At 38.1% G+C, this 21444-nt stretch overlaps 1 protein-coding gene across 1 annotated transcript in view; it reads right to left on the bottom strand.

Moving 5' to 3' along the window:
• Positions 1 to 749: 749 nt before the first annotated feature.
• Positions 750 to 21444, bottom strand: part of LOC127858533 (PR domain zinc finger protein 10-like) — a 31297-nt gene continuing 10602 nt past the window's right edge. Inside the window, exons 2-11 of the mRNA XM_052395738.1 lie at positions 19850 to 19983; positions 18764 to 18856; positions 15873 to 16032; positions 12467 to 12808; positions 11097 to 11315; positions 8798 to 8878; positions 8063 to 8215; positions 5430 to 5502; positions 4303 to 4511; positions 750 to 4025 (exon numbers count right to left, since the gene is read on the bottom strand). Of these exons, the coding sequence (XP_052251698.1) occupies positions 2401 to 4025; positions 4303 to 4511; positions 5430 to 5502; positions 8063 to 8215; positions 8798 to 8878; positions 11097 to 11315; positions 12467 to 12808; positions 15873 to 16032; positions 18764 to 18856; positions 19850 to 19983 (3089 nt within the window). The 3' untranslated portion in view covers positions 750 to 2400. The remainder of the gene's footprint in view (positions 4026 to 4302; positions 4512 to 5429; positions 5503 to 8062; positions 8216 to 8797; positions 8879 to 11096; positions 11316 to 12466; positions 12809 to 15872; positions 16033 to 18763; positions 18857 to 19849; positions 19984 to 21444) is intronic.

Below are 21444 nucleotides of genomic sequence, written 5' to 3'. Positions count from 1 at the left end.
AGCTATGGACACGGGTCTTGCAAGCAACCTGCAGACTCCGCATGTTGAACAATTGCAACAACTTAATGAATGATAAGTTGTCTGGACAAAATAATTGTCAACATATTTGAACTTTTCAATTGATGTCTTAAGCTTGATCTTTGAGCAAGGAAAACATGCCTAATTCAACTTTCGACCTCTGATAAGAGTTGACATATGCACATTCACCAAACTGCAATTTTGACAACTGTATCGATTAGACTGCAAGCGAGTTCCACAAAAAAAATTGGAAGCAGTACATGCTTTGCTCATTGCACATATCTCGATAACGAGTCTTTTTTATATTTCAAATGAATTATGGCAAGTACTTCATATCAATAAAATAGATACAGCAATTGCTGATATTAGATCTCTATCTATGGACTTAAAGAGCATGCATGAAGGTACCCGTTTTTTATGCTAAATGGCAAAATATTTGAGCTTCTACGTGTACTTGACGCTTTAAAGTCATTGGTATGGTTTTAGATTATAAACAAAGACTAACTTGTAAATAGCAAATCTTGTGTGAAGTGATAATACACTAGGAAGAACTTAAACTGGCTACTAAAATACCAAGGAACACGTTGAACAGTATGTCTCCAGTATCTCACAATATCACACATAACCATCCTACAGTATTCAATGGTCCATGATCATATGAGAGAAATCCTGTATCAATCTAGAAAATGTACAACACACGCATTATGTTTTTTTATATATTTTTTTATAACAGAACTGTAACATGCATTTAAATAACAGCTTGGTATTAAAAACTTGAGATTCTAGTAAACCTATTAAGCAGAAGTTTAAATGTTCATGCAACAATTTTAGAATATATGCACTGAAAGAACTTATGTCTCGAAGGTGGAATTATACAGCAAAATGTTTTGTTCTTTACAACAATCTAAAGTATCAAATAAATAAATCCTATTTAAAGAAGCAGGAAATACTAAAAAACAATAATGAGGCTGGCATACAAACTATAACATCTACTAGTTCAATTAAATGATTATTAGTTTATTTTACAGTATACTGTGCCAGGGTTTTCATTAGGATTCTTTGTAGCAGGCTTTAGAGTCATTTGAGGAGGCCATCCTGCTAGGGGGGTCCGGGGGCATGCTTCCCCTGATTTTTTTTAAAATAAAGGTGCCAAATCGTGGCTTCTGAGCGATTTTGGGCACATATTTTACATTACTTTCCTCAGTTAAAATAGAGGATATTAATGTGAATTGTTCAGTCCTCAGGTTGCATCAACTCTCAGGGGTGTCAATTGTCCCAAATTTGAAATCCTGAAAATAAAATCTGGGTGCCGATAGGGCCCACGGTGGGTTCAGGGCACACCCTGGACAGGGGGCCAGAGGCCCCCGGAAGCACCTGCAATTTAGCTTATTTGAAACAAAGAAATCGCTTCTCCTGAGCTTTAAGACACCTGTATTTTTAAGAGATTCAAAACAGAAAAAAATACTTTGGCTAGCAAATATCACAATCTATTTCTTTAAATTTTCATGTAGATGCATGGGTCTGAGGTGGAATGTCCCCGTCGGGGACGAAGGGCCCTGGCCCTAGCTTAATGTATAATTTCTGTGCAGTACATAATACATGTATTCTTTACAGTAATAATGAAAATCTAAATTAAACAAACACTGGAAAATTTATTATTTAAATAAGTTGTAACTTCCAATAATGACAATGACATTTCAAAATATATAACTAAACCAATTTAAATGACTAGTCCACAAGTAGTTATTGCAAATAAGACTCACCCTCCTGTAAAATGTGGTAACAAATAAATCCACTTACCGCTCGGAGGATCAAAACTCCGCGGAGAAACCAAACATCAACTAAATCTGTCGAAAATCGAATAAAAAACGAAATGTAAGTGTAGCAGGAAAGTGCATTTATATGGAGGTTCCGGTAAATGATATAACGTTAACAAAACTGGAACAAGATAACTTCAACAGCGAACTATCGTTCTTACTCGAAACACAAACGAAAAAGTCGTTTATTTTTCTCTTTTTTTTGACATATTCAATTGTTGACTTTGTCACAGTTTGTGACCTTGAATCAAAGTCGTACAGTCTCGTTACCCGCTCCATGATTGGACAATTATATCAATTCGACTAATGAGAAAGGAGTTAACATATATCGGTTAAGGTTGTTTACATTTGTACTTCCGTTTCAGACATTTAGTTTATTAACGAATACTAAATATCTCGCCATCGTCATGAAAATTTGCCGATGTTTTTTTTTAAAAATTTTCTTTCTGAATTTGAGCCGGCCTGAATAACATTTGAGGCGGTCAAATCGGCCGCGGGCCGCCTCCTAATGAAAACCCTGTGTGCAATACAATATAGTATAGGACAATGTATGACACAAACATAGCTACAAATCAAACTTGGATGTTGGAATTTGTAAAACAAAACTTTGACTCTCCTGCACATTGTTTCCTGCTGCATCTTTTATTGACCCAGCTTGGGATGGTATTTGAATGACGAAACTCTGCATAGAATGGGAACCAGAACCTTGACTGGTTGCTTGTAAAAGCTGAAGCTGGTTGCCATCTTCACTGACATTTCTATTCAGAACACTACTGAGAAGCTGGGACACAATTGGTAAGGTCTGCTGGGAATCATTGGGCAGGATTATCTGAATTGGAATGGCCCCATGCTGCTGTGATGAGAGTTGATCAGGATTATCACCAAATGCCTGGTTGCTAGCAGACATGGGGGCTGAGGTGGTGGAGTCTGCCGCACATTGGATGATCTGCTCTGTATTGTAGACTGGTTGTTGAACAAAACTTTGCAGCTGAATATCACTAAATGATGATGAATTGTCAACTACAACATTTGATGAGTTAACTGTTTGGTTGGTTTGTCCAGTAAGTATAAGAACCTGGCCATTTGGCAGCTTTATGTATGGCAAGGATATGTTTTGCAGTACTTGAACAGAGGGTACATCCTGGGGTGACTGTGCTAGTAGAAAGTTCTTCCCACTTTGGCTAATATCAAGATTTCCACTAACTGATTGTGCCATTGATCCTAATTGTATATCTTTCATGCCAGCTGTTGGTGAATTACTATTAGAATTTACCCCTGACAGGCCTGCTGCTATCAAAATGTCGTTTATGCCCAAGGTAGCCTGACTGTGTGTTACATTGCCATGAATGGAGTATGTTACTGCTGAAGGAGAAGCCAACATGGGATTTGTATTTTGCACAGTAACTCCCAAGTCTAAATTTTCTGGCAATGCTTTTTCTGGAGATGACATGTCAAGCGCTTCAGTAGAACTACTTGCCACAAATCCTTTGCCTGTTGAAAACATTAAAGGCTCTATGTTCTGGTTATTAGTTAGTGCTATCTTTTCTCTGTTTAATGACTGGCCAAATTTACCATTGACACCATCAGTGACCACGCTGGAGTTTGTTGCAGGGGACTGAGTAGAAGAATCATTTATTACTGGCTGCTGAAGTTTTAAAACTGCATAGGCAGTGGACAGCGATGTTTCCTTGTGCTGTTTCACGTGACATTTCAGGGCCTCTTCTCTCACAAATGTGGCTTTGCACTGACTACATTCGAAGGACTTGACACATTTACTTTTGACATTCCCTTTCCTAGGACTGACACATTCCTCCGTCTGCTGACTAATGACCAGCTTGGACTTTAACTCCTTCAGTTTTGATTTGCCTTTAGACTTTGATGACTTGTGCAACACCACCTTGGCATGCTTTCTCTCTATGTGTGTCAACAGATTACCCTTCTGTTTTGCGGCATAAGAACAAAACGAGCATTGAAATGTCTCCTTGGTGTGCAATTTCTGGTGGTTTCTCAGTGATGTCTTATTGGCACACTGATAGTTGCATTCCTTGCAGATAAGGTCTTCCACAACGCTGTGTCCCTTCACGTGTTCTTTATAGGCTTTCTTACTAGAGGTGGTGAAGCTACATGACTTGCATGCCAACTGTTCTTGCTCATTCTTGTGGTGAATCCTGTAGTGGCTCTTCAGATTACCTGACAAATGAGAAACATTTTTATAACGTACAAAATTTGGAATAGACTTTTTTAAGAATTTAAATACTTGATCTGATTGGCAATGGCTCTCTCAAATCTGATTGGCAATGGCTCTCTAAAATTGTTTAAAAAAATGAAATGAATTAGAGAAGGGACGTCAACAAATATTCGGATATCTGTATATCCTTGGTGGGTGGATTCAACATTAATATCCGTATACCCGTAAACAAATACTGGCAAACATTGGCATCTCTATTTTTGAGACATTCAGACTTACTTTTTATTGCACACTTGTAATCACAGCCTTGGAATTTGCAGCAATAAGGCTTTTCGCCTGTGTGAATCCTAATGTGTCTAGAGAGATCCGAGTTCACTTTGAACACTGCATCACACATGGTGCAGTGGTAGGGTTGGTCTCCAGTGTGGATACGAAGGTGAATGCTAAGCTGTGTGCGATTCCTACACTTGTAGGTACATAGTTGGCAGCTGTAATGAAAATATGATACATCAATAAAACCTATTGTCTTTCTTATATTTATCATTAAAGAAATCTCTTTTTGTTTGTGTTTGTTCATCAGCCAAGAGACAATAAAATTGTTCTGATGCAGAGGAATGAAACCACCCGTGAATTACCCAGTATGGTTTACTAGCTCAGCATCAAAAGAAAATGTGTTGTGTCAGTGATATTGTAAGAAATTATTTTGATTCCAGCATGATCAGATAGTACTGAGGTACAAAATACTATTCAATGGCTGACCATAATTATTGCAATTAACCCTTTCCCACTCAGAGGCAAAGTGAAAATGGCTATGTGCAAACAGCATAAAACCAGAACAAACTGCGAGCAACTCGCAGTCTGTTCAGGTTTTATGCTGTTTGTTGCTCATTAGTACCTAAGGGTTGGAAATGATGCCTTTGAAACTTGTACCTCGTAAGAAATTTCTTTAATTAAATTTAACTTTCTAAGGGACTACAAATGCGTGAAAATACGTATCTAAGTGGTAAAGGGTTCATTGTGTTGGAAGGTACTTCTAAGATTAACCACATTTTGAACCTCATGAATATGACCAAATACTCTATTATCTGGAATCTGGAATTTGATTCAATAAGACTCTGTATCTCTTTATAATAATCACTGTACTCAGTCAACTAGTAAACTATCACAAAACATAACTTTGTTGGTCTCTGGGAAATCCATGCTTAAGGCATGTGGGAAAATATGGACCCATATCAGCCTCAGCAGTTTGCAGTCTTATCAGGGACAACACTTACAGACTAGACTGGATTTGCATTGCAACATAAAAAAAATCTTTAAAAGTGTCTTCCCTGGGAAGCCTGATCTGGGCAAATATTTAATGCATGAATCCAAGTTTTCCCAGACCACAGCTTAACTGATTATCACACCTGAAAGGTTTTTCGTCCTTGTGCACCATCATGTGTTTGTTAAGAGTTCCCTTCTCCACAGAACTATATGGACCTACAATTGAAGAACATTCCATGTAATATTAAAGCTAAAGCTGAAACAGCTCAAACATGCATACACAATATTGTATACATATTGTTCCTTTCAAATTAAATGATATCAAACACAGGAAGTTGGAATGTGGTTTGAAAAATATGAATAATTTAAGGATTATACATGTTTACTGGTACTTTAAGTTGAAATTCCTTATTTTTAGCTTGGCTGTATTCTCAGAAAACCCGAGGTATTGTCATAGCCAGGTCGTTGTGACGTTCGCCGGCGTCGTGCTAAAACCTTTACATGGGCTCTAAAATCAAAGTGCTTCCACCTACAAGTTTGAAACTTTATATGTATATGCACCTTGATGAGTTCTACATGCCACACCCATTTTTGGGGTCTCTAGGTCAAAGGTCAAGGTAATGTGACCTAAAAAAAACAACAACAAGGGACAAAATTGTCACAAAACCAGGTTTTCATTGTGAAAAAAAAAATCTGATAAAGGGAGAAAACTCAAACTGAACTTTTGAAATGACCAAAAAAAATTAACCCCCTTTGTAAGTTTTTTTTTTTTTTTAAATCTATTTTTAGTCGTGGCGACCTTGACATTGGAGATATTGACGTGATTCTTTCGTTGGACACACCGTCCCATGATGGTGAACAAATGTGCCAAATGATTTTAAAATCTCACAATGAATGACATAGTTATGGCCAGGACAAGCTCATTTATGGCCATTTTTGACCTTTGAACTCATTGGGGTCTCTAGGTCAAAGGTCAAGGTAATGTGACCTAAAAAAAAAAAAAAACAAGGGACAAAATTGTCACAAAACCAGGTTTTCATTGTGAAAAAAAAAATCTGATAAAGGGAGAAAACTCAAACTGAACTTTTGAAATGACCAAAAAAAATTAACCCCCTTTGTAAGTTTTTTTTTTTTTTAAATCTATTTTTAGTCGTGGCGACCTTGACATTGGAGATATTGACGTGATTCTTTCGTGGGACACACCGTCCCATGATGGTGAACAAATGTGCCAAATGATTTTAAAATCTCACAATGAATGACATAGTTATGGCCAGGACAAGCTCATTTATGGCCATTTTTGACCTTTGAACTCAAAGTGTGACCTTGACCTTGGAGATATCGACGTAATTATTTCGCGCTACACACCGTCCAATGATGGTGAACAAATGTGCCAAATGATTTTAAAATCTGACGATGAACGACATAGTTATGGCTCGGACAAGCTCATTTATGGCCATTTTTGACCTTTGAACTCAAAGTGTGACCTTGACCTTGAAGATATCGACGTAATTATTTCGCGCGACACACCGTCCAATGATGGTGAACAAATGTGCCAAATGATTTTAAAATCTGACAATGAACGACATAGTTATGGCCCGGACAAGCTTATTCCGCCAGCCCGCCAGCCAGCCAGCCAGCCAGCCCGCCCGCATTCGCCAATCTAATAACCAGTTTTTTCCTTCGGAAAACCTGGTTAAAAATTCTGACAAGCTTTCATTTATTCAAAACTGCACCCGCAGCCGGGCGTTGGCACCCGTTATGCTGTGCTCTTGTTTATTTACTTACCGGTAGTCTCATACTGACATTGAAGTACTTAATATAATTGTTACATAAGAAGTTTTTTTCTTTTATTGAGATAAGCAACTTTAGAAGGAATACTTTTTTGAGGGATTTATATGTTTGTTCAGTTCATTTATTTTCCATTTTCAACAGTATTTCAGCCATATCACTACCGTCAGTAAATGAACATTTTTTGGATAAGCTGGTATACCAGTACTATGTGCACATACAAATGACAACTGCCTGACTTAAATCCAATATAGCAAACAAATGGCCATCAAAAGGATTTTATGACCAATCAAAAGACAAATTATGTGGCCGGGAAGTTGATCAAACACAGGTTATAAGGCTTTGAGTTCAGCGTTCTACCAAGTAAGTCAGCAGGCCAGGTTATTGAGAAGTGATAAAGGAATTTATGATGTTCTTCTAATGCTGCAAGAGGCTGTGCAAGTCCATAGCGTCCAAGCATTCCTATCTATAGGTAACTGACTACTCATTTCAGTTTAAAAATTTAAACTGAAATATGTCACAATATTTACAAAGAATAAAACCTGTTGTCTCATGGCGTTATATGTAGCATGATAACTATAGAATATCTAAGTTGTAAAAGGGGCATACTTTATTAATTTTGATTTAGGATTATTAAACTTACACAACTGAATATCATGAAAAACTAAGCCTTTAAGTTTGAATCTTGTTCATTCAGAAGTTTTAGAAAACAACTTGTGACATGTTTGTGTCTATGGATAGAAGGTGATTCCAGGAAACCCCTTTACTTCTTTATGCGTGGGGGTGGGGAAGCTATTTATAAAGTAGCTTTTTATATTTAATTATTGAAAGATATGGCATTGCCTCAAAGAAACCACTATCTAAAACAATGACCATCAACCAAACACCCATACACCCTAGAGGACCCTAGGCTCCTAGGCCAACTAGGTATGAAGCAAGGGTACCAACCCGTGAACTAGAAGACAGCCAAATGTTGATGCATACTTACACAGAGAGCATTTGAAGCTGCGTTCATTGAGGTGGTAGCGGAGATGCACCTGCAGCTTGTCACTGCGAGAGAAGATCTTGTCACACCTGTCACACTTGTAAGGGCGCTCCCCGGTGTGCAGCCTCATGTGACGCTCCAGGTCCTTCAGATAGGCTGAAATACAGTGTGCAAATTGAGGAAGATAAAGTGTGACTGTGCTGTCCAATGTGGACACATTCCTACCTACAGGTAGGCTGAAACACAGTGTGCAAATTGAGGACGATAAAGTGTGTCTGCGCTATTCAATGTGGACACATTCCTACCTATACGTAGGCTGGACTAGTGTGAAAATTGAGGAAGATAAAAGTGTGTCTGTGCTATTCAATGTGGACACATTCTTACCTACAGGTAGGCTGAAACAAAGTGTGCATATTGAGGACGATAAAGTGAGTCTGTGCAAACCAATGTGGACACATTAAAAAGGCTTTAAAAAAAGTGTGTTTCTCAACAAGAGCAGGGTGGTAAGCTACTTTTTCTTAAGTGCAAAATATTACAAACACTTTTATTCTCAATTTTAATGTATTTGTAAGCAAAAAATACAATACCAATAACCTAATTTTTGTCTAAACAAAGTAATGTCTCTCAAATCATAAGGCCCCAGCCCTATTATCAAAGTTGTTTAAAGTGGGATAACAGAATAGAAGTGGTTTAGAATATTCATGGCATGGTATTGAAATGTAAAAAGTAAAACTGTACCAGTTCTGTAAGTGCAGTCCTTGACTTCACATACAAAGTTCTTCTCCTTCATTGTCTTCACAATAGTGCTTTTCTGTTTTGCTGGAAAGGAAAATGCAACACAATGTAAGAAATTAATGCTACGCATACTTTGCAACAGTCAAGGGCATATGGTAAAATATGTTCAAGTGTAATGAAGATTAAAGAAGGATAAATATATACAGAATACACAGTTGGTTCGGGGATGGAGAAGTTTATATGGCAAGGTTTGGAAATGAAAATAGGACCAGCTTTTCTAAGCCCTATTTTTATGTCCCCCACTATAGTAGTGGGGGACATATTGTTTTTGCCCTGTCTGTTGGTTGGTTGGTCTGTTGGTCTGTTGGTTGGTTTGCGCCAACTTTAACATTTGCAATAACTTTTGCAATATTGAAGATAGCAACTTGATATTTGGCATGCATATGTATCTCATGGAGCTGAACATTTTGAGTGGTGAAAGGTCAAGGTCAAGTCATCCTTCAAGGTCAAATGTCAAATATATGGGTCAAAATCGCTCATTTAATGTACACTTTTGCAGTATTTCAATATTCAAGATAGCAACTTGATATTTGGCATGCATGTGTATCTCATGGAGCTGCACATTTTGAGTGGTGAAAGGTCAAGGTCATCCTTCAAGGTCAGAGGTCAAATAAAATGGCTCATTTTATGAGTACTTTTGCAATATTGAAGATAACAACTTGATATTTGGCATGCATGTGTATCTCATGGAGCTGCACATTTTGAGTGGTGAAAGGTCATGATCAAGGTCATCCTTCAAGGTCAGAGGTCAAATATATGTGGCCCAAATCGCTTATTTTATGAATACTTTTGCAATATTAAAGATAGCAACTTGATATTTGGCATGCATGTGTATCTCATGGAGCTGCACATTTTGAGTGGTGAAAGATCAAGGTCAAGGTCATCCTTCAAGGTCAAATATATGGGTCAAAATTGCTCATGTAATGTCACTTCTGCAATATTGAAGCTAGCAATTTTATATTTGAAATGCATGTGTATCTCATGGAGCTGGACATTTTGAGTGGTGAAGGGTCAAGGACAAGGTCATCCTTCAAGGTCAAACATCATATGGGGGACATTGTGTTTCACAAACACATCTTGTTGTTGTGCTTAACCAGATAAACTTCATCATAACTGCCACCTACCGTCTTTTCTAGTTATCCAGTTTCTGCTAAATTAAAATCATAACATTTAAAAGCATATAAGTTGAAAGAGCTCATAATAATACGTAATACTCGAGTTTCTAACCTCAATTTATACAAATTGCCCCCCCCCCCCAAAATCCTATTATTCTTCCAATCATTTCTCATCATTGCAATCTTTAAACAATACTAAATTCCCCAACCCTGGTGGCCATATTTTTTTAACAGACCAGACCCATTTTCAAACTCATCAAAGATATCATTAAAACAAATTTTCTTACCAAGCTTCATGAAGATTGGACAATAAATGTGACATTTAGTGTTAACAAGTTTTAACTATAGCCATATAAGGAAAAATTCCCCAGCCCCAGAAAAAGGCCAATATGGTTCCAGTTGGTTAGAAAACATGGCCGCCATCGGTAGCAATAGCTAAGAAGAGAAGGGTGATGAACAGGAACCAGGGGGGCTACCAACTGAGCCCCATCTACAGGCCTTTGTTTACTGCTGGGAACCAGTCCGGCAGTAAGCCCGCCCTGTGACGTTCACTTTCCGCAAAGTCACAGTCTGATGAAGATTCACCAATGGGGGATCAAAACTGTCACAGTAGGTGAAATAAATTCTTGGAATGTACATATTAACTGTTCAATAATAAATATGGCCTATAGAGTGTAAACGATGCAAATGTTGACGGTACATGACCCATACTGCACGACTGACAAAAGCTCACCATGAGTACATTGTGCTTTGGTGAGCTAAAAATACTAAACAAATGTTAGTTTACATTATGAGCATGGCAATTTGTTCATTATATATTGCTTTTATATATGCTTTACTAATAAACGAAATAAACATAGCCTAAATAGATTATAAAGTTGATAAACATGCAATATTGGTACACATGTAAATGTTTCTGACCAATGATTTCTTATCCAGCTTTAACTAAGTATTCCACATATAAATGACAAATACAAAGTCATACTGCTACTCATACATTATATATATATATATATATATATATATATATATATATAATATACACACACTTTCGAAAATAAGGCATAAACAGGAAAGAAAAATCAAGCAAAAATATGCAGCATAAAAACAAAGATGCCTGGAACTACCTTTTTTCAAGTGCTTGCTCTCCATTGCCACAGGCAGCTTAAAGGCCCTGTATTCGTCACTCTGCCGATCAGCCCCTGCCTCTTCCATGTGATCATGATGGTGAGACTGCACCGGCATCTCCTGCCCCAACCCACCACCACTGGAACATCGTGGATCCTTGGGATCTTTTGTGAGAAGCTGTCGCATCAGGCCCGACACAGGCTTATTGTAAGGATCACCTGTTAGAACAATTTTAATTGAGCCAAGTTCCAGGAAAATTGGTCTTAATCCCAGTGTGTTGAGTGCAGTCCCACATTAGCCTGTGCAGTCGGCACAGACTAATCTGGGACAACTTTTGCTTTAATGGAATTTTTAGTTGCAGGGAAGTCTCTTCTAAAAAATAATCATGTCCAGGTGGAAAGTGTTGAACCTGATTAGCCTGTGTGGACAGCACAGGCTATGTGGACAGCACAGGCTATGTGGACAGCACAGGCTATGTGGACAACACAGGCTATGTGGACAACACAGGCTATGTTGACAGCGCAGGCTATGTGGACAGCACAGGCTATGTGGACAGCACAGGCTATGTGGACAGCACAGGCTATGTGGACAGCACAGGCTATGTGGACAGCACAGGCTATGTGGACAGCGCAGGCTATGTGGACAGCACAGGCTATGTGGACAGCACAGGCTATGTGGACAGCAAAGGCTATGTGGACAGCACAGGCTATGTGGACAGCACAGGCTATGTGGACAACACAGGCTATGTGGACAGCACATCTTATCTGGGACGACACTTTACACACATGTATAAAGCCCCGTTTTCACAGAGGGCGGCTTATTTAAAGTATACAACAGGCTCTGCAAAACCTGACAAATGATCTTATTTGTTGGAATCTTGTCGAACATTTGTTGAACTTATCAGATTCCAGTGTTTGTTACATTTGAAATTTTCAAATTTTCTTTAAGACATTGTGTCGTACAGTGTCCAAATGTTCTTCACACAATGAATTTTTTGTCAGATTTGTCTGTGTGTCTGGCAGGTTTCAAAGAGTCTGTAATTTTGTTCTGCACGAACAATAGACTTCCAGTAATGCAGGCTTCAAATAGCGATGCTTAACTTGCAAGTACTAACTTTAAACTAACTAACTAGGACTAAATTTTATTTTATTTAATACACCAGTTGTTTGAAAACAAATTAATTATGAAAAGATTATGATAAACATGATAAAAACTTCTATGAACCATTATCTTTGTATTGTTTTGATGTTTCTATCATCCTTTCTGTACTTGGCCATAATTTAGGACAAAGATCATTTTAATGTGCCACAATACACTTGCTCTAAGCTTTGGGCAAGTGGGTGATAATTTATTTTAAAGCTTTTCAAACCTGTTTGGCTTCCATGCACGGGGTATGGCTCCTTATTCATATTATATAGGAGCTTCTCATCCCTGGGCAGTGGCATAGTCTGTATGCTGCTGTGAAGAGAGTCTGACAGTTCCAGACTGTCACCACCATCTTGCATGGCATGGTGATTCAGCATGGGACAATCAAAGGATTGAGTGTATTCTGTATTATGGCCAGCTTGCAGAACATTTTGGCTGTAACTTGGTTGCATTTGGGTGTGCGGTTGTGCCTGATAGAATGTTATGTCATTCTGTTTTGTATAGGCCTCATCTGAGGAGGAGTTGGGCAACAAAACGTATTCATGACTAGAATTGTTGGGATCTCCTATAAAAATATATACATGTTTATATCTTTTTAAAGTAAACTTCAATGTGCATGGTTTTCAAATTGCAATATTTTATGAGTAAATGTGCGGTAAGAAGTCTCGTTCTAAATTAACCACATTCAGTAATCTGTCAGTAGACCAATACTCTAAAAGAATGCAGTCAACATGTGTGAATTTAATAATTACGTTTAGCAAATACTAAAAGAAATGTTGCTTATTTACATACTAATCCACTCTTTATCATTAAATGATTACAATAATTAGTCACAGAGTTATGCCTAAATAGCATGAATACACCATCGGAGACCCAGTTCAATCCACTTATCATCAGGCAATACAATTTTTAATTAAACCTGCAAACATCTATGATTTGCAGATTTCAGTAATACTATTTATTTCTTTATTTCAGGAACATATTGGTCACACGATAATAAATGTCTTTTTGATGTGAACTTAATTTCCACTTTAATTACACAGAGCCATAAACTGTAAAATGAGATGCGTTCTGAGAAAACTGGGCTTAATGCATGTGCGTAAAGTGTTGTCCCAGATTAGCCTGTGCAGTTTGCACAGGCTAATCAGGGACGACACTTTCAGCCTAAATTGGATTTGCTATGAAGAGACTTCATTTAAATGAAAAATGTCATAAAAGCGGAAAGTGTCGCCTCTGGGACGACACGTTACGCACATGCATTATGCCCAGTTTTCTCAGAACGCGACTCAAATAATCATGGCTATTCCTGGGTACATCCAGTGCTTTCCACAGGCCATTTAACGGGCCCTCACCGGGGTGCTTGAATTTCGAAATCAGTTCGTGGGGCGCCTGAAATTTTCCGATTAGTGTATTTTGTCAGTTACTGCAGCTAGCCATTCTTAAGATCAAAGCAATATCGACTTCGCCTAAAATTTTGAAAGCTGATTTACAATCTATTATCGCTTTACCCAACTAAAGCCCGCCAACAGGAAAATCAATATTGGCCAATGAGAGCGCACGCTTTGTATGACTCGTAGACTGGCAATACCTGCAGTTAAATCATACAGACGACTCGTGACATACATGTTATTGCCACAAAAATCTTGGCCAGTTACTTAGAAGACTGATGATGGCAACCAGCTGTAATCCTCATGGAAATCATGCATTTCATGCATAATATTGTCAAAAAATTTATTCGAATCGTAAAGTGTTTAAACACATTATCCTTGAATTCATTACCCAACTGTTAATGTTTTGTTGAAATATCAAGTGAGTATAATTTAATTTGTAATACCAAACCCACTCCCAAATGGCGATGTTAACGCGTTTGTAATCCTAACACACACTTCTGCTTGTAAATGTTAACGCGACGTTAGCATATTCTTGCTTTAAATTAGCAGTGTCAACATATTTTGTGTTGATCCTTTGTCTTAATAACAAGAAATGTGTTTGTCAGAAACACTATGTCCCCTTCTGCGCCGCTTTGATTTAGTTTTTTTTACCTTTGACCTTGAAGGATGACCTTGACCTTGACCGTTCACCACTCAAAATGTGCAGCTCCATGAGATACACATGCATGCCAAATATGAAGATGCTATCTTCAATAAAGCAAAAGTTATTGCAAATGTTAAAGTTGGCGCAAACACACCAACAGACAGATCAACAGACGGGGCAAGAACAATATGTCTCCCACTATAGTGGTGGGGGACATAAAAATCAGAATGAGATAATCAAAATGTTTTGTGTTTTATTAGGTAACAATAACTATACTACTGGTTCTATACTGGTATTCAACCATTGTAAACATGAAAAATGTGTTTGTCAGAAACACTATGTCCCCTTCTGCGCCGCTTTGAATTGTTTTGTTTGTTTGACCTTTGACCTTGAAGGATGACCTTGACCTTTCACCACTCAAAATGTGCGGCTCCATGAGATACACATGCATGCCAAATATCAAGTTGGTATCTTCAATATTGCCAAAGTATTCATAAAATAAGCGATTTTGGCCACATATATTTGACCTCTGACCTTGAAGGATGACCTTGACCTTTCACCACTCAAAATGTGCAGCTCCATTAGACATGCATGCCAAATATCAAGTTGCTATCTTGGATATTGAAAAAGTTATTGCAAATGTTCAAGTTTGAGCAAACAGACCAACAGACCAACGTACAGACCAACAGACAGGGCAAAAACAATATGTCCCCCACTATCGTGGGTGGGGGACATAAAAAGAGCGCGAAAATTATGCAGCATGTACAACGTCTCGTCATTTGCATGGAAAGCATGGGTGTATTGAGCGTTGTTTAAACAAGCACACATCCCGTCAGGGCATTTACGCATGTTCAGTGGCAATGTTTCATCAAATCTATAAATAGTCACTTATGCCGAAATTTATTTGATACTTCAGAAAAATGACATTTGTGTTAAAAAAAATATTTCGCTCTTTCATCGTCAATATTTACCAGAAAGCGTTTTTAAAAATGGAATAAACGGGATTATCGGGTAATGAATAGAAACTTGAAAAGTAGTAAGTATGCAGTAATACTCTGGTTGATACGGATATATTGGGGAATCGTTCCAGTCGGGATCTATGCGGGACAGTTATAAAACAATTACAAAATATATCATTATAGTGGGAGGGGTATCTTAAAGAGTCATAGCGCACCAAATGACGTCAATTGACATGTTAAATGAAAAACAAGAGATGTGTTTGTCAGAAACATATATTTAACCTTTGACCTTGAAGGATGACCTTGACCTTTCATCACTCAAAATGTGCAACTCCATGAGATACACTTGCATGTCAAATATCAAATTGCTATCTTCAATAATGCAAAAGTTATTGCAAAACTTTAACCAAGGTTAAAGTTATGGGACACACACAATGAATGACAGACAGACAGGCCAAAAACAATATTCTGCCAATCTTTCGATCCGGGGGCATAAAAATCAACGTCTGGAGGGGACACCGCTCCTAAAGCCACCCATGTCAGCGGCCAGCCCTGGGGCGCCTGAAAAAATTCCTGTGGAAAGCACTGGTACATCTGATAATACTGTAAATCAACTGCCACAACTTTTGAGGATACCTTGCCCATACAAGTCCTGGCTGTATGTGTCCAAGGGCTGGGGCAAGCTGGCTTGGTTCAGGTCGGATCTCAGGCTACTGAACTGCAGGTACCCGATGGTCTCCCCTTCCTGGTTCAGCTGAATCGTCAAGGTATTGTCTCCCTTGCCCATCATGTCAACCTGAAGGTTACATGACGTTTTGAAATAACCATTGCACTATTAACAAGAATAAGCTACATTTAAGTGTTCATAAAATTAAGCTCATAGCCTCTCAATTCAAATTACATAGCAATAAAAGATAATAATTTTAATTTTATTTACCATTTATTTACTCGATTGTTTTATACTGTTCAGAAAACAAGAACTGTAACCATAACCAAGTTTCATGCAGATTTGTCAATAAATGTGGTTTCTCGAGTGTTGACAAGGTAAAAGTTGACGACAGACAACAAGCAATGAACTAAAGGTTATCACAAAAACTACTATGAGCATGCTGTGTTCAGGAGAGCTAACAAACTGGTCTAACATCTTTTAATTACTGTTTGTTGGTGTAAATAATAATTATTAACAAGGGCTGTTTGTAAAACATGCATGTCCCCCATATGGGCTGTCAGTTGTAGTGGCAGCCATTGTGTGAATACGTTTTTTGGCACTGTGACCTTGACCTTTGACATAGTGACCTGAAAATCAATAGGGGTCATCTGTGAGTCATGATCAATGTACCTATGAAGTTTCATGATCCTAGGCGTAAGCTTTCTTGAGTTATCATCTGGAAACCATTTTACTGTGTCAAGTCACTGTGACCTTTGACCTAGCAGTCTTCGAAATTAGCTTTGAAAATTTACATGCCAGTCGGGCCAGTTACTTAAGCATTTTTACATGCCCAACATATTTTTTACATGCCCAAACTTTTTTAACCAAAAATATTACAAATCACAACATTTTAACACTTATATGCTCACATAATAAAGCAGAGCATTTGTTTCAATAGTAGTGAATACGATGACATCTAATCAGTCACTAGAATTAAGACGGTCGATCGTTACACCAGTGCTCTTGAAAAAGAGCGTTCTCTGGTGTCCTCGTACCATTTCTTGGCTTCCTTTTTTTCTAAATCAATGTCAATTTTCTATTTTGGATGTTCTTTATCGGGCTTATCCCCATCAAAATACATAGGATACTGCATAGCCTCTATGTTGACAATACCATTTGTTTACATTGACGAAAACGGAAGCGTATTACTTGATTGAAATAATCGATTCAAAAAGCATCTTCTCAATTAATGTCTAGAGAAACCGTCGATAAGAACCGAAAGTGACCGAACTGCATCGGTCAAAAACAATAACGATGACCTGTGCAAGCAGGTGCGTGTTGTTAAACCAATCGAATTTCATTGTTTTACAATTTCCGGCAAGGTGTTTGTTTGCAAAATTGAAAAATAGATTTGCAAATATCAAGAACAACTTACGATTTTTTTTTTTATTAACTGTCAATTGGCTTCAATAATTTACATGCCCGACGGGCCACAAATGTGATTTTTTTTATGTGCCCGGCAGTAATTTTACTCGCAACGGGCGATCGGGCGTGTGCTAATTTCGAAGACTGACCTAGTGACCTGAAAGTCAATAGGGGTTATCTGCGAGTCATGATCAATGTACCTATGAAGTTTCATGATCCTAGGCGTAAGCGTTCTTGAGTTATCATCCGGAAACCATTTTTCTAAGTTGAGTCACCTTGACCTTTGACCTAGTGACCTGAAAATCAATAGGGGTCATCTGCGAGTCATGATCAATGTACCTTTGAAGTTTCATGATCCTAGGATAAAGTGTTCTTGAGTTATCATCCAGAAACCATTTTACTATTTCGGGTCACCGTGACCTTGACCTTTGACCTAGTGACTTGAAAATCATTAGGGGTCATCTGCGAGTCATGATCAATGTACCTATGAAGTTTCATGAACCTAGGCATAAGCGTTCTTTAGTTATCATCCGGAAACCATTTTACTATTTTGGGCCACTGTGACCTTGACCTTTGACCTAGTGACCTGAAAATCAATAGGGGTCATCTGTGAGTTATGATCAATGTACCTATGACGTTTCATGATCCTAGGCATAAGCTTTCTTGAGTTATCCGGAAACCGTTTAACTATTTCGGGTCACCGTGACCTTGACCTTTGACCTAGTGACCTGAAAATCAATAGGGATCATCTGCGAGTCATGATCAATGTACCTATGAAGTTTCATGATCCTAGGCATAAGCGTTCTTGAGTTATCATCCGGAAACCATTTTACTATTTCGGGTCACTGTGACCTTGACCTTTGACCTAGTGACCTGAAAATCAATAGGGTTCATCTGCGAGTCATGATCAATGTACCTATTAAGTTTCATGATCCTAGGCCTAAGCGTTCTTGAGTTATCATCCGGAAACCATCTGGTGGACAGACGGACGGACATACGGACGGACCGACAAAACAATATACCCCCTCTTTTTCGAAAGGGGGGAATAATAATATAATAATGTTTTTAAGGTGAATTTGCACATCTCCTTGTTTTAGCATTTAAACTTATGCCGTATATTCTAGATACTGATAATGCACACTTTAGAAGTAACTATCATCCTTGAAGATCCTAACCGCAAAAACACAAGAAAAATTATTGTCACAACTTAACCCTTTCCCACACACAAGCAAAGTGAAAATGGCTATGTGCAAACAGCATAAACCAGAACAGCCTGTGAGTAACTCGCACTCTGTTCAGGTTTAAGGCTGTTTGCTGCTCATCAGTATCTATGAGTTGGAAATGAAACCATTAAAACTTGAACCTAGTAAGAAAGGTCTTTAATCAAGTTTACCTTTCTAAGGGACTACAAAGACGTCATAATGCGTATCTAAGTGGTAAAGGAAAAATATACCCTTGACAACTCATCTGTAGATCCCTGTGAGTGCATGAGTCCATTGGAAGAAAGCTCTGCATTTGTACTGGCTTCAGACGCTCTGTATGACTGCTGCGAAATAAATGTTAGAATTATTTTTCCGCAAAGAAAGTGATCCAGCAAAAATGAGTCTTCTGCTATATGTGGCCAGTGTAGCTCCAGACCTGCCTGCACAATTTCTCAGTATGGTCAGGAGCTTGGCTGTCCTTGCTCAGACCAGCCTGCACAATTTCTCAGTATGGTCAGGAGCTTGGCTGTCCTTTTTGAAGTCTTGCAAGGTTTCATGCTGTCATTAGTGGACAGGGTTCTGGTAGCTGCAGACCAGACTTCCCAGATGAGCAGACTAGGCCAGAGATACGGGGCTGTATATTACAACAGACTAATTTTAGCATTGCAAACTAGACCTAAGCAGAATATAGTAATCCATCGTCGAATTCATATTGAAGAAAACATCAGTTATTTGGTTTGCAAATTAACTAACACAACAATATCAACAGTAATTGATCTTTGCACCTCCAACTGAAATGATTAAAATGAGGATTCTGGTCAACATTGAACATCTTGAATAAAATAAACTTTATAAGGCAATTTTTCTATATATCTGTTTTAACACAGAACAATATTTAGATTTTTATTGAAACACATGTGATAAAAGTATCCGTTAAAAGCCTTTCACTGCTAAAATTCTCAAAATGCCCTTTACTTTTCTTTAACAACCCTAAAGCGAATGGGCAGGTGTTGAAATTGCAGGCCAAAATTCAGTATTAAAATTCTATGTAATGTTAGTCATATTGCTTTGTGTAAAGTTTACAATATTCATACTGTTGATAAAACAATGTATACTTACCGGTATTTCATTTACTATATGCATTACATGTGTAATAACATCATTATATATATGCTGCATATGCTTTTTTTAAAAGTTTGTTTAGAAAACATTTGGTTCTCATCAAATAACTGTATGCCTTATTCTTTTCTGTGCAACAGCTCAGAATCCACAGAGTATGCCTTATCATTCTGTAGTAGTACATAACTACATATTGCATGATTGATAGCACACAATACCTGTTGTTTATGCTTCCTAGCCTGGCGCACTGGACACGTCCCTTTCTTGTGGTTGATGAACTCTTGCACATCACTGAACTGGGCCCGACACAGCCCGCAGATGTGCACATCATCTTCCTCCTCCTCTTCCCTATCTGAAGAATCACAGGCAGAGTGACATCATATTTCAAGCATCTTTGGTGTATAATTTGTTTTTTTTAATAAGTAAAAAGTGCTGTTATTGTTTTAACAAGGGCTGTTTGTAAAACATGCATGCCCCCCATATGGGCTGTCCGTTGTAGTGGCAGCCATTGTGTGAATACGATTTTTGTCACTGTGACCTTGACCTTTGACCTAGTGACCTGAAAATCAATAGGGGTCATCTGCGGGTCACGATCAATGTACCTATGAAGTGTCATGATCCTAGGCAAAAGCGTTTTTGAGTTATCATCCGAAAATCATTTTACTATTTCGGGTCACCGTGACCTTGACCTTTGACCTTGTGACCTCAAAATCAATAGGGGTCATCTGCAAGTCATGATCAATCTACCTATGAAGTTTCATGATCCTAGGCGTATGCGTTCTTGAGTTATCATCCGAAAACCATTTTAATATTTCGGGTCACCGTGACCTTGACCTTTGACCTAGTGACCTCAAAATCAATAGGGGTCATCTGCGAGTCATGATCAATCTACCCATGAAGTTTCATGATCCTAGGCGTATGCGTTCTTGAGTTATCATCCGGAAACCATTTTACTATTTCGGGTCACCGTGACCTTGACCTTTGACCTAGTGACCTCAAAATCAATAGGGGTCATCTGCAAGTCATGATCAATCTACCCATGAAGTTTCATGATCCTAGGCGTATGCGTTTTTGAGTTATCATTCAAAAACCATTTTACTATTTCAGGTCACCGTGACCTTGACCTTTGACCTAGTGACCTCAAAATCAATAGGGGTCATCTGCGAGTCATGATCAATGTACCTATGAAGTTTCATGATCCTAGGCCCAAGCGTTCTTGAGTAATCGTCTGACAACCACCTGGTGGACGGACCGACAGACCGACTGACTGACAGACCGACATGAGCAAAGCAATATACCCCCTCTTCTTTGAAGGGGGGCATAATAAGTCTCCTGCAATATTATAATTAATTGCATACATAAGTACATATATACCTTTTATTCATGACCTTTTAAAATCAACTATCAACTTTTTGAAACTGTAGCAAAGATTTGTAAATTGATGCATATATCATTGGCTGTCTTTGCAAATGTTTTAGCAAACATTGAGTAAATCAAGTCAATGTACGCTAAAAAAGTAAATGAACCAAATAATTATCATATGGCTGAAAAAACATTTGCTTCAGTATTTTGAATAGCAAGTACTATTGAGGGTAATGTAGCAACTTGTCCCCTTAAAAGGCTTCATATTAGGCTACTAAACAATTTGCCCTTGGTAAGGCTACTAAGCAACTTATCCCTTACACTATAATGACTAGCCCCTTATTTAATTATGGATTTGCTTATCTCATGATTTAAACAATTTGCCTCGCCTTTTATGGGAATCTTTTGTACAATTATGTTCATCTGAGTGTGTTTTAACAGGTTTCAACGT

The sequence above is a fragment of the Dreissena polymorpha genome, chromosome 14 (assembly GCF_020536995.1).
Source record: "Dreissena polymorpha isolate Duluth1 chromosome 14, UMN_Dpol_1.0, whole genome shotgun sequence".
Lineage (NCBI taxonomy): Eukaryota > Metazoa > Mollusca > Bivalvia > Myida > Dreissenidae > Dreissena > Dreissena polymorpha.
This window is presented reverse-complemented; position numbering and strand designations above follow the sequence as displayed.